Source organism: Arachis duranensis, chromosome 1 (assembly GCF_000817695.3).
Source record: "Arachis duranensis cultivar V14167 chromosome 1, aradu.V14167.gnm2.J7QH, whole genome shotgun sequence".
Taxonomy (NCBI): domain Eukaryota; kingdom Viridiplantae; phylum Streptophyta; class Magnoliopsida; order Fabales; family Fabaceae; genus Arachis; species Arachis duranensis.
In genome coordinates, this window is record NC_029772.3 from 71,139,962 (window position 1) to 71,152,560 (window position 12,599).

The following is a 12,599-nucleotide window of genomic DNA, read 5'->3' on the forward strand; positions in this document are numbered from 1 at the left end:
CTTATCTGTTAGTTAGTCTCTCACTTGTGTTAGTACACCTGAGAGCTAGGAGCTATATAGTGGTTAGGCTAGCCTGGGCGCCAGTTTAGCGGCTTTTTGTTTGGGCCAGGCCTTGGGAGTGTCGTGTATATATTAGCTACGTAGGATAACGAGGATGTAAACTGACTTGATCTTGTGTAAACGCAACATGTTTTGTTATAGTGTACATGATGTATATTATCTGTTATATTTCTATATTTTCATATGCTTTCTTTTATTACCCTCAATGTATGCTTGTTTATTTTATCTCTTCACCGCAACGAATAAATTAAAAAATTACTCGTAAAAATTGGCATCGTTCTAACAAGGAACAGCCTCATATATTAAATAATAGTTAATAATTAGGAAGGATAAGTTAGTAACACTTAGCTTCTTGTATGACCATGGCATACTGGGAGTTGGGTCGTTACAATTTGGTAACAGAGCAGTTCATTCCTAGTAGAGCCTGGGGAGTGGACTGACTATGCTTCATTGCATACTCTGCTTGTGTGTCTCATGCTGTTAGGGTATCTTCAAGGTACATTTGGCATGAATGTCTATGAGTGCTCATTTTGGAAATGTTCGTGCCTTACTTGAAATATTAAGACTGATCACCTTAATGTTGATTGTTTAGTGCGGATAGGAAATTAATGACTGCGAATAGGCATAGTTTAATTGAGCTCTGAACGATGAATTGTTGCGAGGCACAGCTATCCTCATAGCTATTATGATCTCCATGGCCATGGCTGTGTTAGATTTGGATGCTGTAAGGAACGAACGCTTGTTTTACTTGTGAGGAATCTGGACACACAGTTGGGATCTACCCAAGAAAGTTTGTTTGGAATCCAGTGCAAACCCAGCAACAAGGCCGAGTGTTTGCCATGACTGCTGATGATGCTATGCAATCAGACGACCTAATCCAAGGTCAGTGTTATGTTAAAGATAGATTTCTAATTGTACTATATGACTCAGGTGCATCGCATTCCTTTATTTCTTTAACTGTTGCTAGTGAGTTGGGACTAGATTTCTCTGAGTTGAACTTTGATCTAATTGTCCATACACCTGCATCCCAAAATGCTTTGACCAGTTTAGCATGTCTGCTAGTACCATTCACTATTAGGAACAGAACTTTTATACATGATCTAATCTGTTTGCCTCTATGTGGTTTAGAAATTATTTTAGGATTAGATTGGTTATCTAAGTATCATGTTTTCCTTGATTGCTATGAGAGAATTGCTGTTATTCCATCTGATAGTTTAGATATTAAACCATTTTTGTCTCATACTTTATATCTGAATTCCGTAAGAGTTACCTTAGACGGGAGTGATTATGAGGGGTACGTTCTGTTAGCGGCTAGCTCAAATGACAGTGAACTAAGTTTAGAACGAATTCAAGTGGTGAAGGAATTTCCTGATGTTTTCCCAGACGACATACCTGAGTTTCCTCCTCGGCAAGAGATAGAATTCAGCATTGAACTTGTACTTGGAACCAGACCGATTTCCATAGCACCGTACCGGATGTCACCATTGGAACTTGAAGAATCGAAGAAGCAGTTGGATGAGCTACTTGGAAAGAAATTTATTCGTCCCAGTGCATCACCTTAGGGAGCTCCAGTATTGCTAGTAAAGAAGAAGGATGGTGTAATGAGAGTTTCTGTAGATTACCGACAGCTAAATAAAGTCACTATCAAGAACAAGTATCCACTTCCTCGGATAGATGATTTGATGGATCAATTGAAAGGTGCAACTGTGTTCTCGAAGATTGATTTGCGATCGGGCTATCACCAAATTTGAGTGAAAGAGTCAGATATACTGAAGACTGCATTTAGAACTCGATATGGTCACTATGAGTATACAGTTATGTCATTTGGACTAACTAATGCTCCTGCAATTTTCATGGATTACATGAATCGTATTTTCCGTCCGTACCTTGATCAGTTTGTAGTAGTTTTCATAGACAATATTATCATCTATTCGAAGACAGAAAAAGAGCATGAAGAGCATCTAAGGACTGTATTGCATATACTGAGGACTCAGAAGTTATATGCTAAACTATCAAGTGTGATTTCTGGACAGAGAAGGTAGCATTCTTGGGACATGTTATATCACAGGGAGGAATTGCAGTGGATTCTTCAAAAATTGAAGCAGTAGTGCAATGGGAACCACCTACGACCGTTACAGAAGTTCGAAGTTTTCTCGGACTTGCTGGATATTACCGGAGGTTCATTAAAGGATTTTCACAGATAGCTTTACCTCTGACTTACCTTACACGAAAGGAAGTTCTGTTTGTTTGGACGGCTAAGTGTGATAGAAGTTTCAAGATGCTTAACGAAAAGTTAACAACTGCACCTGTATTAGTACTACCCGACCCACAGAAACCATTTGAAGTATATTGTGATGCCTCTCATAAAGGACTTGGGTGTGTGCTGATGCAAGACAAAAATGTGGTGGCTTATGCTTCCCGGCAGCTAAGACCTCATGAACAAAATTATCCGATGCATGACTTGGAGTTGGCTGCAATGGTGTTTGCTCTGAAGATCTGGAGGAACTATTTGTATGACGCTCAATTAGAAATTTTCTCCGACCACAAAAGTTTAAAGTATATCTTTGACCAGAAAGATCTTAATATGCGACAGTGAAGGTGGATGGAATTTTTTAAGGACTGTGATTTTAAGTTAAGTTATCACCCAGGGAAAGCGAACGTGGTTGCAGACGCCTTGAGCAGGAAAAATTTGAGTATCTCTTGGATGATGATAAAGGAAGAAAAGTTACTCGTGGAATTTGAGGACCTTAAGTTGGCTATGACTGAGATGTCAAGTGGAGTCCATTTAGCCCAATTGCGTATAACACCAAAATTTAAGATTAGTACTCAGCAAGCACAAGCACAAGACTCAGAAATGATGATGATGCTGAGACGGATGAAAGCAGAGGAACTAGAAGCTGTAAGACAAGATCGTAGTGGTCTATGGAGGTACAAAAACAGGGTTTGTGTGCCTAGCTCTGGAGATTTGCGACGAAGGATTTTTGCAGAAGCTCATCAAAGTAGATTTTCTATGCATCCTGGAGTGACAAAGATGTATCAAGATTTGAAACAAATGTTCTGGTGGCCGGGCTTAAAGAAAGAGGTAGCTAACTATGTCTCAAAATGTTTAACCTGCCAGAAGGTGAAGGTGGAACATCAAAAACCGTCAGGAACCCTGCAACCCTTAGAAATACCATAATGGAAATGGGAGCAAATCACTATGGATTTTGTCACGGAATTGCCAAGGACCTCAATAGAACACGATGCTATTTGGGTGATTGTGGACAAGTTAACGAAATCGGCACATTTCCTTCCAATTGCATGGGATACCTTTGTCAATTGTTTCAGATCGAGATCCGAGGTTTAATTCTAGATTCTGGGGAGCTTTCCAGAAGCGTTGGAGACAGAATTGCATATGAGTACAGCATACCATCCTCAGACAGATGGACATTCAGAACGGACAATCCAGACATTAGAAGCCATGCTAAGATCTTGCATGATGGATAACCAAGGCAATTGGGATAAATATTTGCCGTTGATCGAATTCTTCTATAACAACAGCTACCAACAAAGTATCGGGATGGAACCTTATGAAGCTCTCTACGGAAGGAGATGTCAGACACCATTGTGTTGGAATAATGACAAAGAAGCTAGTATCTTGGGTCCAGACTTAGTTCAAGAAACTACTGAGAAGATAAAGGGAATTCGTCAGAAGATCCAGATAGCACAAAGCCGCCAAAAGTGCTATGCCGATAATAGACGTAGACCCTTAGAGTTTAGTGGGGGAGACCATGTTTTTCTAAAAGTAACCCAGACTACTGGAATAGGTATAGCCCTTAAGACTAAAAAGCTTAACCCTCGATACATAAGACCTTTCCAAATACTTAAAAGAGTCGGTCTAGTAGCATATCAAGTAGCCCTTCCTCCATATCTATCAAACCTTCATGATGTTTTTCATGTCTCGCAACTTGAGAAATATATTCCCAACGAGAGTCACATTTTACAACCAGAGACAATACATTTGCGAAACAATTTGACATATCAAGCAACACCGGTTCAGATCGTAGAAAGAAGTGATAAGTAACTGAGAGGCAAAACTGTTCGCTTAGTCAAAGTAGCTTAGGGACAAAGACGAGAAGAAGAGCACACTTGGAAAATGGAAGATAAGATGAAGGATGATTACCCACGTCTATTCTCAGGTAACTGAAATTTTGAGGGCAAAATTTTCTTTTAGGAGGGTAGAATGTAACAACCCCGGTTTTTGAGTACGCGAGATCTTTTCTGAAAGTACAGAGAACTCCGGAGGATCAGTAAGGGGAGAACCTTTGATATATCATCAAGTATCTCAATCCTCATTGTCATTATGTCATCTTTAAGCTAGAACCTTTTTGAGGCATGCTCGATAACGCAGTGATGAAGAACCTAGTTTTTGAACCGTATCGGTTAGGAGTTTTGATTCGATTTTTCGTAAATAGTCTCAATTTGACGAACCGGACTCAATTTATGAGAGAAGAGAGATGATAGAATAATATCATCATTATATTAGTATTAGAAGATTCTTGAATGATATTATAAGGTTACATGGTCAGTTTTAGTTAAAAACAGAAAATCGGTTTAACCGGGTTAACAGTTTACTGGTACAGCTTAGCACCAGCACTCTCTGATGACTTTGGCAATGCTAAGGCCTCATTATACATGTTTTACTCTCATAATAAATATGTTACTAGTGTCATTTATGCTAGTAGCTCAGAAAATAATTTTTAGAGATGTTTTCGTTCCGATACATCTAGTTTTAGTAGTTATACACCTGAGATATTTTAATATTATTTTAATCCACCTCCAAGCCAACCAATCACAACTCACTCTACACCCCCAAAACCCCTAAGGCTGGCTCATTTTCACTTTGTGGCCGAAAATAGGAAGAGAGAAAAAGAGAGAAAAGTTCTTAGTTCCAAATCTTCAAAGCTTGATTTCTGCTGAACTAAAACTCAAATCAAAATTCCAATCCGACCAAAATGATCCTCTCTTCTTTATCTACATGATCATATGACTTATCAAGGCTGGAATCAAGGTGAGTTGGCTGCACCATCTCTCTTTTGATTCGGTTTGAAGGAAACATGCTCAAACATGTATTTTCTTGATGTTCTTCCTTAGGAATCATGCTTAACTTGACTTGAGGGCCAAGAAACGTGAGTTTCCAGAAAGTCTAAGGTGAGAAATCCCTCCCTAGCATTCTGAGCGAGATTTGGTTAGTTGAGGTTTTGGATTTAAAGTTGTTCTTGATGTGATTTAGGAGGAAAAAGTGCTTAAGGACCACATGAAAGTCTAACCAAATTAGGAGCAGCAAAACCAGGTAGGGTGTAACGAAATTAATCTTGATTATATGTATTTGAGTTGTGTGAATGTTGTATGATTTGGCTGTGCTAAAAATTGGTTGCATATATGATTGATTCTTGGTGAATATTTGATGAAATTTTGATGAAATTTGATGAAATTCAAGCTTTAAAGTTCATGTTCTTGGAGCAGCTGGAAAAATGAAAACCTAGGCTTAAATTGAGGTTCAATTTGTGTTGAAATCATGAGAAAGATGGGTTTTTAGTGGCTGCTAATTTATTTTGAATTATGGTAAAAAACGGTTGCTGAAAAGACTAAAAAATGGGTAAAAACAGAGAAAGAATCTGAAGAATTTACGAAGAACATGAAGAACACTTTGAGTGTGATGAAGAATAATGAAGAACAGGTTTTAGATCCTTAAAAGGGCAAGGAAGTAAAATTTTTGGTGTTTAAGGGGTTATTTGGTAATTTCTGAAAGTTAGGGTGGTTAAAGTAGAAATATTAAAAGTTACGGGTGTTTAAAGTGAATTTTAAAGGTTAAAAGTAAAAGGTAAGTTAATTTTCGAAAATTAATGATAAAATAATAAATAATAATAAAATATTAAATAATAATATTTAATTAAAAATAATATTTTAATAAAAATAATAAAATAATACGAAAAAGGCAGTTTTCTATAAAAGCTTTAGAAAGACAATTTTAAGCGTAGAATCTCATAATTACCTTTAGAAAACACTTAGGGAGTGGTAAGAACATATTAGTGAGGCAAAGATAAGAGAAGGATAAAAATTTGAAAAAAAGATAAAAGTCAAAGAAAGAGTCTGTAAAGTTTTAATGACAGAAAAACAGACAAAGACTAGTGAACAAACTAGGGCAACATAGTTAGTCCTTGAGTTGCGACTAGGATTAGGTATTATATGAAAAGTTAAACTATTTCAGTATAGACTTAATGAACCTATACTTGGGACATGCTAACTATTCATACCGAAATTTACATGTCTTAAAAACACACGTTAAACAGAGAAATAAGAGCAGAGTAAAGAGACTAAGTGCAGAATGCTTATCGAAAAGTTATTTGATGCTTGAGGCAACCCAAGAGATATTGTTTGCTTATTCATTGCTTAATGCAACCCAAGAGATAATGTTTATTTATTCGTTGCTTAAAGCAACCCAAGAGCTTCTGCAGGAAAACTAGTATATCTATAGCAATTTTTCGTTCCCAAGAGTATATTTCCTGCGAGTAGAAAGCAGAGACTGTCTCAATAGAGCTGCTAATAATTATATGCGCATTTATTTGAATGGAAAATCGTATCCGGGAAATCGTGAACTCGTGACCAGATAAATGTCGGGAATGCAAGTGCTTACCGACACATGAGCTCATGGCCTGCGCTAGGGCTAGACAGGCATCATTCTTGTTTGCACATCATTCTCTGTTGCATTTCTTTCTGTGTGTGATCTATTTCTTTATGTTTGCCTGCTTGCATGCTATTTTGTGTTTTATTTTCTTGTATTTTTTTGTTTGTGTTCTGCTTTCTGTTGTCTCTACTTTCTCTTGCTATATTTATCTTTGGTTTACTGCTTTGCTATATTCTGTTATTCTTCTGCTAATCGACACCAAATAAATGAACGTAACTAATAACCCCGACCCTACTAAGAACTCCCCAATTCTTACCCCTTCTCTCCCTTCCTCCACTTCAGATGGAGACGGGCGTGATATTCTATGAGTTTGAGGACCCCTATGTCTACAAGGATCCGGTACATCACAGTTACTTCATCATGGGATTGGAGCCTCATATTAGACGATATGCGTTACCTAATCGAACTTTTCAACATCCTCTGTCTAGCCTGCATTTTGACCCCGATGCTCCTTACGACTTTTCCTTATCCTGGTTACATCCTAACGCACATGTGCATCCTTTTCCTGATCTTGAGCACCTTATACCAGCTCAACCTTTGATGAGGTGGAACCTGAGCTTATCATTCCTGATGAGCCCGAGTTAGCTGGTGACTACGTACCTGTGATACCACCAGAATGGAACTTTTCCCCTGAGCCGATTGATAAACCACTATTTTATGGTTTACAATGTGTTTAATTGTGTGGTTTTATCATGGTCTTTACCCACTTACTCATATAATTAGCATGCATTTATATTTCCTTCCTAAAATTATTACATGATTGAAAACATGCTTCTTTGGTCTTAATTTAGCTAATCTTAATCCTCTCTAATTACCATTCGATGCCTTGATCTGTGTGTTAAGTGTTTCAGGCTTTATAGGGCATGAATGAGTGAGAGATTGGGAAGGAAGCTTGCAAAAATAGAAGGAACACAAGAAATTGAGGAGATGACCAGCGAGAAGTGACGCGTACACGTCAGCGACGCGATCGCGCGGAAGAAAGGAATTCGCAGTGACGCGGCCGCATGAGTGACGCGGATGCGCGGATTGGAAAACCAGAAGCGACGCGGAGGCATGGATGACGCGCCCGCATGGAAAAGAAAAACACCGAATGACGCGTCCGCGTCACTAGTGCGTTGGGAAGAAAAGAATTGAACAGAGAGTCACGCAAGAGCGTGGCTGGAGGTGCGCCTATAGCATAATTTGACCCCACGCGACCGCGTCATGTGGGAACTTTGGCCTCCCACGCGACCTCGTCACCCACGCGGCCGCGTGCCATGAAAATCGACTTGAAAAGGGTGCATAGCTGAAAGTTATGCTGGAGTGGTGCTGAAAGCACAACCTTACCACGCGAACGCATGGCTCACGCGTCCGCGTCATATCCCGATATTGGCCATTCACGCGATCGCGTCAAAAAAAAAAGGAAAAACACGCACGCGACGCGGCAGCGTCGCTGACGCGTCCGCGTCGCTAGTGCGTTGGGAAGAAAAGAATTGAACAGAGAGTCACGCGAGAGTGTGGCTGGAGGCGTGCCTATAGCATAATTTGACCCCACGCGACCACGTCATGTGGGAACTTTGGCCTCCCACGCGGCCGCGTGCCATGAAAATCGACGTGAAAAGGGTGCATAGTCGAAAGTTATGCTAGAGTGGTGCTGGACTGGTGCTGAAAGCACAACCTTACCACGCGGATGCATGGCTCACGCGTCCGTGTCATATCCCCATATTGGCCATTCACGCGATCGCGTCACCCAAAATTTGGCAAAATAAGATTCTGAACAGAGAGTTGTGCGAGCGCGAGGCTGCCCTCGCGCCAGTAGCATAAAACGTGTCATGCGACCGCATCGATTAACTTCAAACGCAAGTCACGCGACCGCGTGCCCCACGCGTCCGCGTTGCTTGCGCCGCACAGCTTATCCTAATTTGCCAAATATCTTATCTTTTCTTTCCCAATCCTAATTTTTTCCTCCCTCCTTTCTTACTCACTTCTTTCCCTTCTCATTCTTCTTATCTTTCATTTTATTTATTTGCTTATTTCATTCATTGCATTTTAATTTAGTGCATATTTTTCTTTTCTTTTCTAAAATTATTATTTTTTCCTTTGGTGTTGATTTTCTTATTTAACTGTTGCATCTTTTCTGGTATAATTTTTAGTGACTTGTTTTACCTTTTATGATACTTGCACTCCATTTGTATTGGCATGAACTTGTATTGATACTTCCATTACCCACTCTCCTCCCCTATGTTACAAATTTTATACCACTGGTATGCCATGACTTCTATTGTTTTCTCACGTACATGTTAAAGCTTCCATGTAAATGAGACCTTTATCATTTGGCATTAACCCATCCATACTTCATTTATTTTCTTATCTTTATTTCTGGGTTACTTTTCTTCCCTTTTTCTTTTAGGATGGCCACCCGGAGGGGAACCGAAAGACGTTTAATTGTGTGGTTTTATCATGGTCTTTACCCACTTATTCATATAATTAGCATGCATTTATATTTCCTTCCTAAAATTATTACATGATTGAAAACATGCTTCTTTTGGTCTTAATTTAGCTAATCTTAATCCTCTCTTATTACCATTCGATGCCTTGATCTGTGTGTTAAGTGTTTCAGGCTTTATAGGGCATGAATGAGTGAGAGATTGGGAAGGAAGCTTGCAAAAATGGAAGGAACACAAGAAATTGAGGAGATGACCAGCAAGAAGTGACGCGTACGCGTCAGCGACGCGACCGCGCAGAAGAAAGAAATTCACAGTGACGTGGCTGCATGAGTGACGCGGACGCGCGGATTGGGAAAGCAAAAGTGACGCGGAGGCATGGACGACACGCCCGCATGGAAAAGAAAAACGCCGAATGACGCGTCCGCATGAATGACGCGTCCGCGTGACGTGCGCGATCTGCAAAATTACAAAAGTTGCTGGCAGAGATTCTGGGCCGGATTCTCAACCCAGTTTTTGGCCCAGAAACACAGATTAAAGTCAGGGAACATGCAGAGACTCATTAGGCTTTTATAATTCATAATTTTAGTTTTAGATGTAGTTTTTAGAGAGAGAGGTTCTCTCCTCTCTCTTAGGATTTGGATTAGGATTAGAATTTATTTTAGGATTAGGATTTCTTTTCACTTTAGGATTATTTCATCTTCATATCAGGTTCAATGTTCCTTTTATTTATTTCCTCAATTTAGTTTATGGAATTCTATGTTCAACTCAACTTCTTTATTTGGCTACAACTGCCCATGTTACATTTAATATCTTTATTAATTCATGATTTTGAGGTATTTCAGATCTAAGATTCTTATTTAGTTTTTATATTATTGGCTTTAATTGATTAACTAGAAGCTCTTAAGTTATCAACTATTCATGAGTGATTGTTATGTTGGCTAATTAACTGGAATTCCACTAACTCTAGCCTTCCCTTAGGAGTTGGCTAGGACTTGGAAAATCTAACCAATTGGTTCACTGGACTTTCCCTTGCTTACGCAAAGGTTAACTAAGTGGGATTAACTTCCATTCTTATAGGAGTAACTAGGATAGGACTTCCGAAATTTCATATCTTGCCAAGAGTTTATTTTATAGTTATTTATTTATTTTAATTGTCATTTGAATTACTTGTCATACTTCTTCCTTATTTCCAAAACCCCCCAATTTTACCTTTTTCATAGCCAATAATAAGAACATACCTCCCTACAATTCCTTGAGAAGACGACCCGAGATTTAAATACTTCGGTTATCAATTTATTTAGGGGTTTGTTACTTGTGATAACCAAAACGTTTGTAAGAAAGGTTGATTGCTTGGTTTAGTAACTATACTTACAACGAGAGTTTACTATAACTTCTAAACCATCAATCTTCAGTTCTTCACCGATCCCTGACTTTCCACAGCCTAATGAGCCGGCACTACCGGACGGCGTGGTAGCTCCTATATACACGAATGGACCTGTGCTCGCGAATGGATTTGTACAGAGTGACAGCAGTGTTTCTGGTGGATCTGAGGGTATAGCTGTAGCTGCAGATAATGAGGACGAGGAGGATCCGGAGATAGAGATAAAGCAGGACGAGGAGATAGACAAGCCTCACGGCGATTCTCTGAACGGCCACATGTAGATATAGTTTGACAGCAGAAGGGGCATTCTTTTGATGACACTCTAGTCTGACATTATCTGTTAGTTAGTCTCTCACTTGTGTTAGTACACCCGAGAGCTAGGAGCTATATAGTGGTTAGGCTAGCCTGGGCACCAGTTTAGCGGCTTTTTGTTTGGGCCAGGCCCAGGGAGTGTCGTGTATATATTAGCTACGTAGGATGACGAGGATGTAAATTGACTTGATCTTGTATAAACGCAACATGTTTTGTTATAGTGTACATGATGTATATTATCTATTATATTTCTATATTTTCCTATGCTTCCTTTTATTGCCCTCAATGTATGCTTGTTTATTTTATCTCTTCACCGCAACGAATAAATTAAAAAATTACTCGTAAAAATTGGCATCGTTCTAACAAGGAACATGCTCATATATTAAATAATAGTTAATAATTAGGAAGGATAAGTTAGTAACACTTAGCTTCTTGTATGACCATGGCATACTGGGAGTTCGATCGTTACACCATGCAATTCCTTGAGAAGATGACCCGAGGTTTAAAAACTTCGGTTATAAATTTTATCAGGGGTTTTTTACTTGTGACAACCAAACATTTGTACGAAAGGATTTTCTGTTGGTTTAGAAGCTATACTTACGACGCGATCATATTTGTGAATTTCTTTACCAATAGAAAATCCGATCGTCAAAATGGCGCTGTTGCCGGGGAATTGCAAACGTGTGCCTTATTATTGGTTATTGTAAATATTTTTTCAAAAAAATAAAATAAAAAATAAAATAAAAAATGAAAAAATAAAAATAAAATTTTAGATTAGAATCTGAATCCCCTCTAATCAACGATCATCAAAATTTTCTTGGGTTTCTAATCAATGATTCACATTGACTCCCCTCTGACAATGGGGCATCTGAATCCGAGATTAGAATCTTCGTGGTATAGGCTAGAATATATTGGCAGCATTCTTGAGATCCGGAAAGTCTAAACCTTGTTTGTGGTATTCCGAGTAAGATCTGGGATGGGATGACTGTGGCGAGCTTCAAACTCGCGACTGTAGGGCGTGGTGACAGACGCAAAAGGATAGTAAATCCTATTCCTACACGATCGAGAACCAACAGATGATTAGCCATGCGGGGAACCATAGAGGATCATTCTCACTGAGAGGACGGTAAGTAGCCATTGACAACGGTGACACCCAACATACAGCTTGCCATAGAAAAGAGTATGAAGGATTGGAAGAAGGCAGTAGAAAAGCAGAGATTCAGAAGGAATAATGCATCTCCATACGTTTATCTGAAATTCCCACCAATGAATTACATAAGTATCTCTATCTTTATTTTATGTTTTATTTATCTTTTAATTATCAAAACTCTATAACCATTTGAATCCACCTGACTGAGATTTACAAGATAACCATAGCTTGCTTCAAGCCGACAATCTCCGTGGGATCGACCCTTACTCACGTAAGGTTTATTACTTGGACGACCCAATGCACTTGCTGGTTAGTTGTGCGAAGTTGTGAAAAAGAATTGAGATTACAATTGTGCGTACCAAGTTGTTGGCGCCATTGAGATCACAATTTCGTGCACCAAGTTTTTGGCGCCGTTGCCAGGGATTGTTCGAGTTTGGACAACTGACGGTTCATCTTGTTGCTCAGATTAGGTAATTTTCTTCTTATTTTAACCTTTATTTTATTTTCAAAAAGTTTTCAAAAATCTTTCAAAAATTTTTCTTC

The 12,599-nt window shown here is 39.0% G+C and overlaps 1 protein-coding gene across 1 annotated transcript; it reads left to right on the top strand.

Moving 5' to 3' along the window:
• The first annotated feature begins 899 nt into the window (after positions 1 to 899).
• LOC107491376 (uncharacterized) lies at positions 900 to 1,622 on the top strand. The gene has a single exon (XM_016112230.1). The coding sequence runs from the start codon at positions 900 to 902 to the stop codon at positions 1,620 to 1,622; it is 723 nt and encodes a 240-aa protein (XP_015967716.1).
• Positions 1,623 to 12,599: the final 10,977 nt, after the last annotated feature.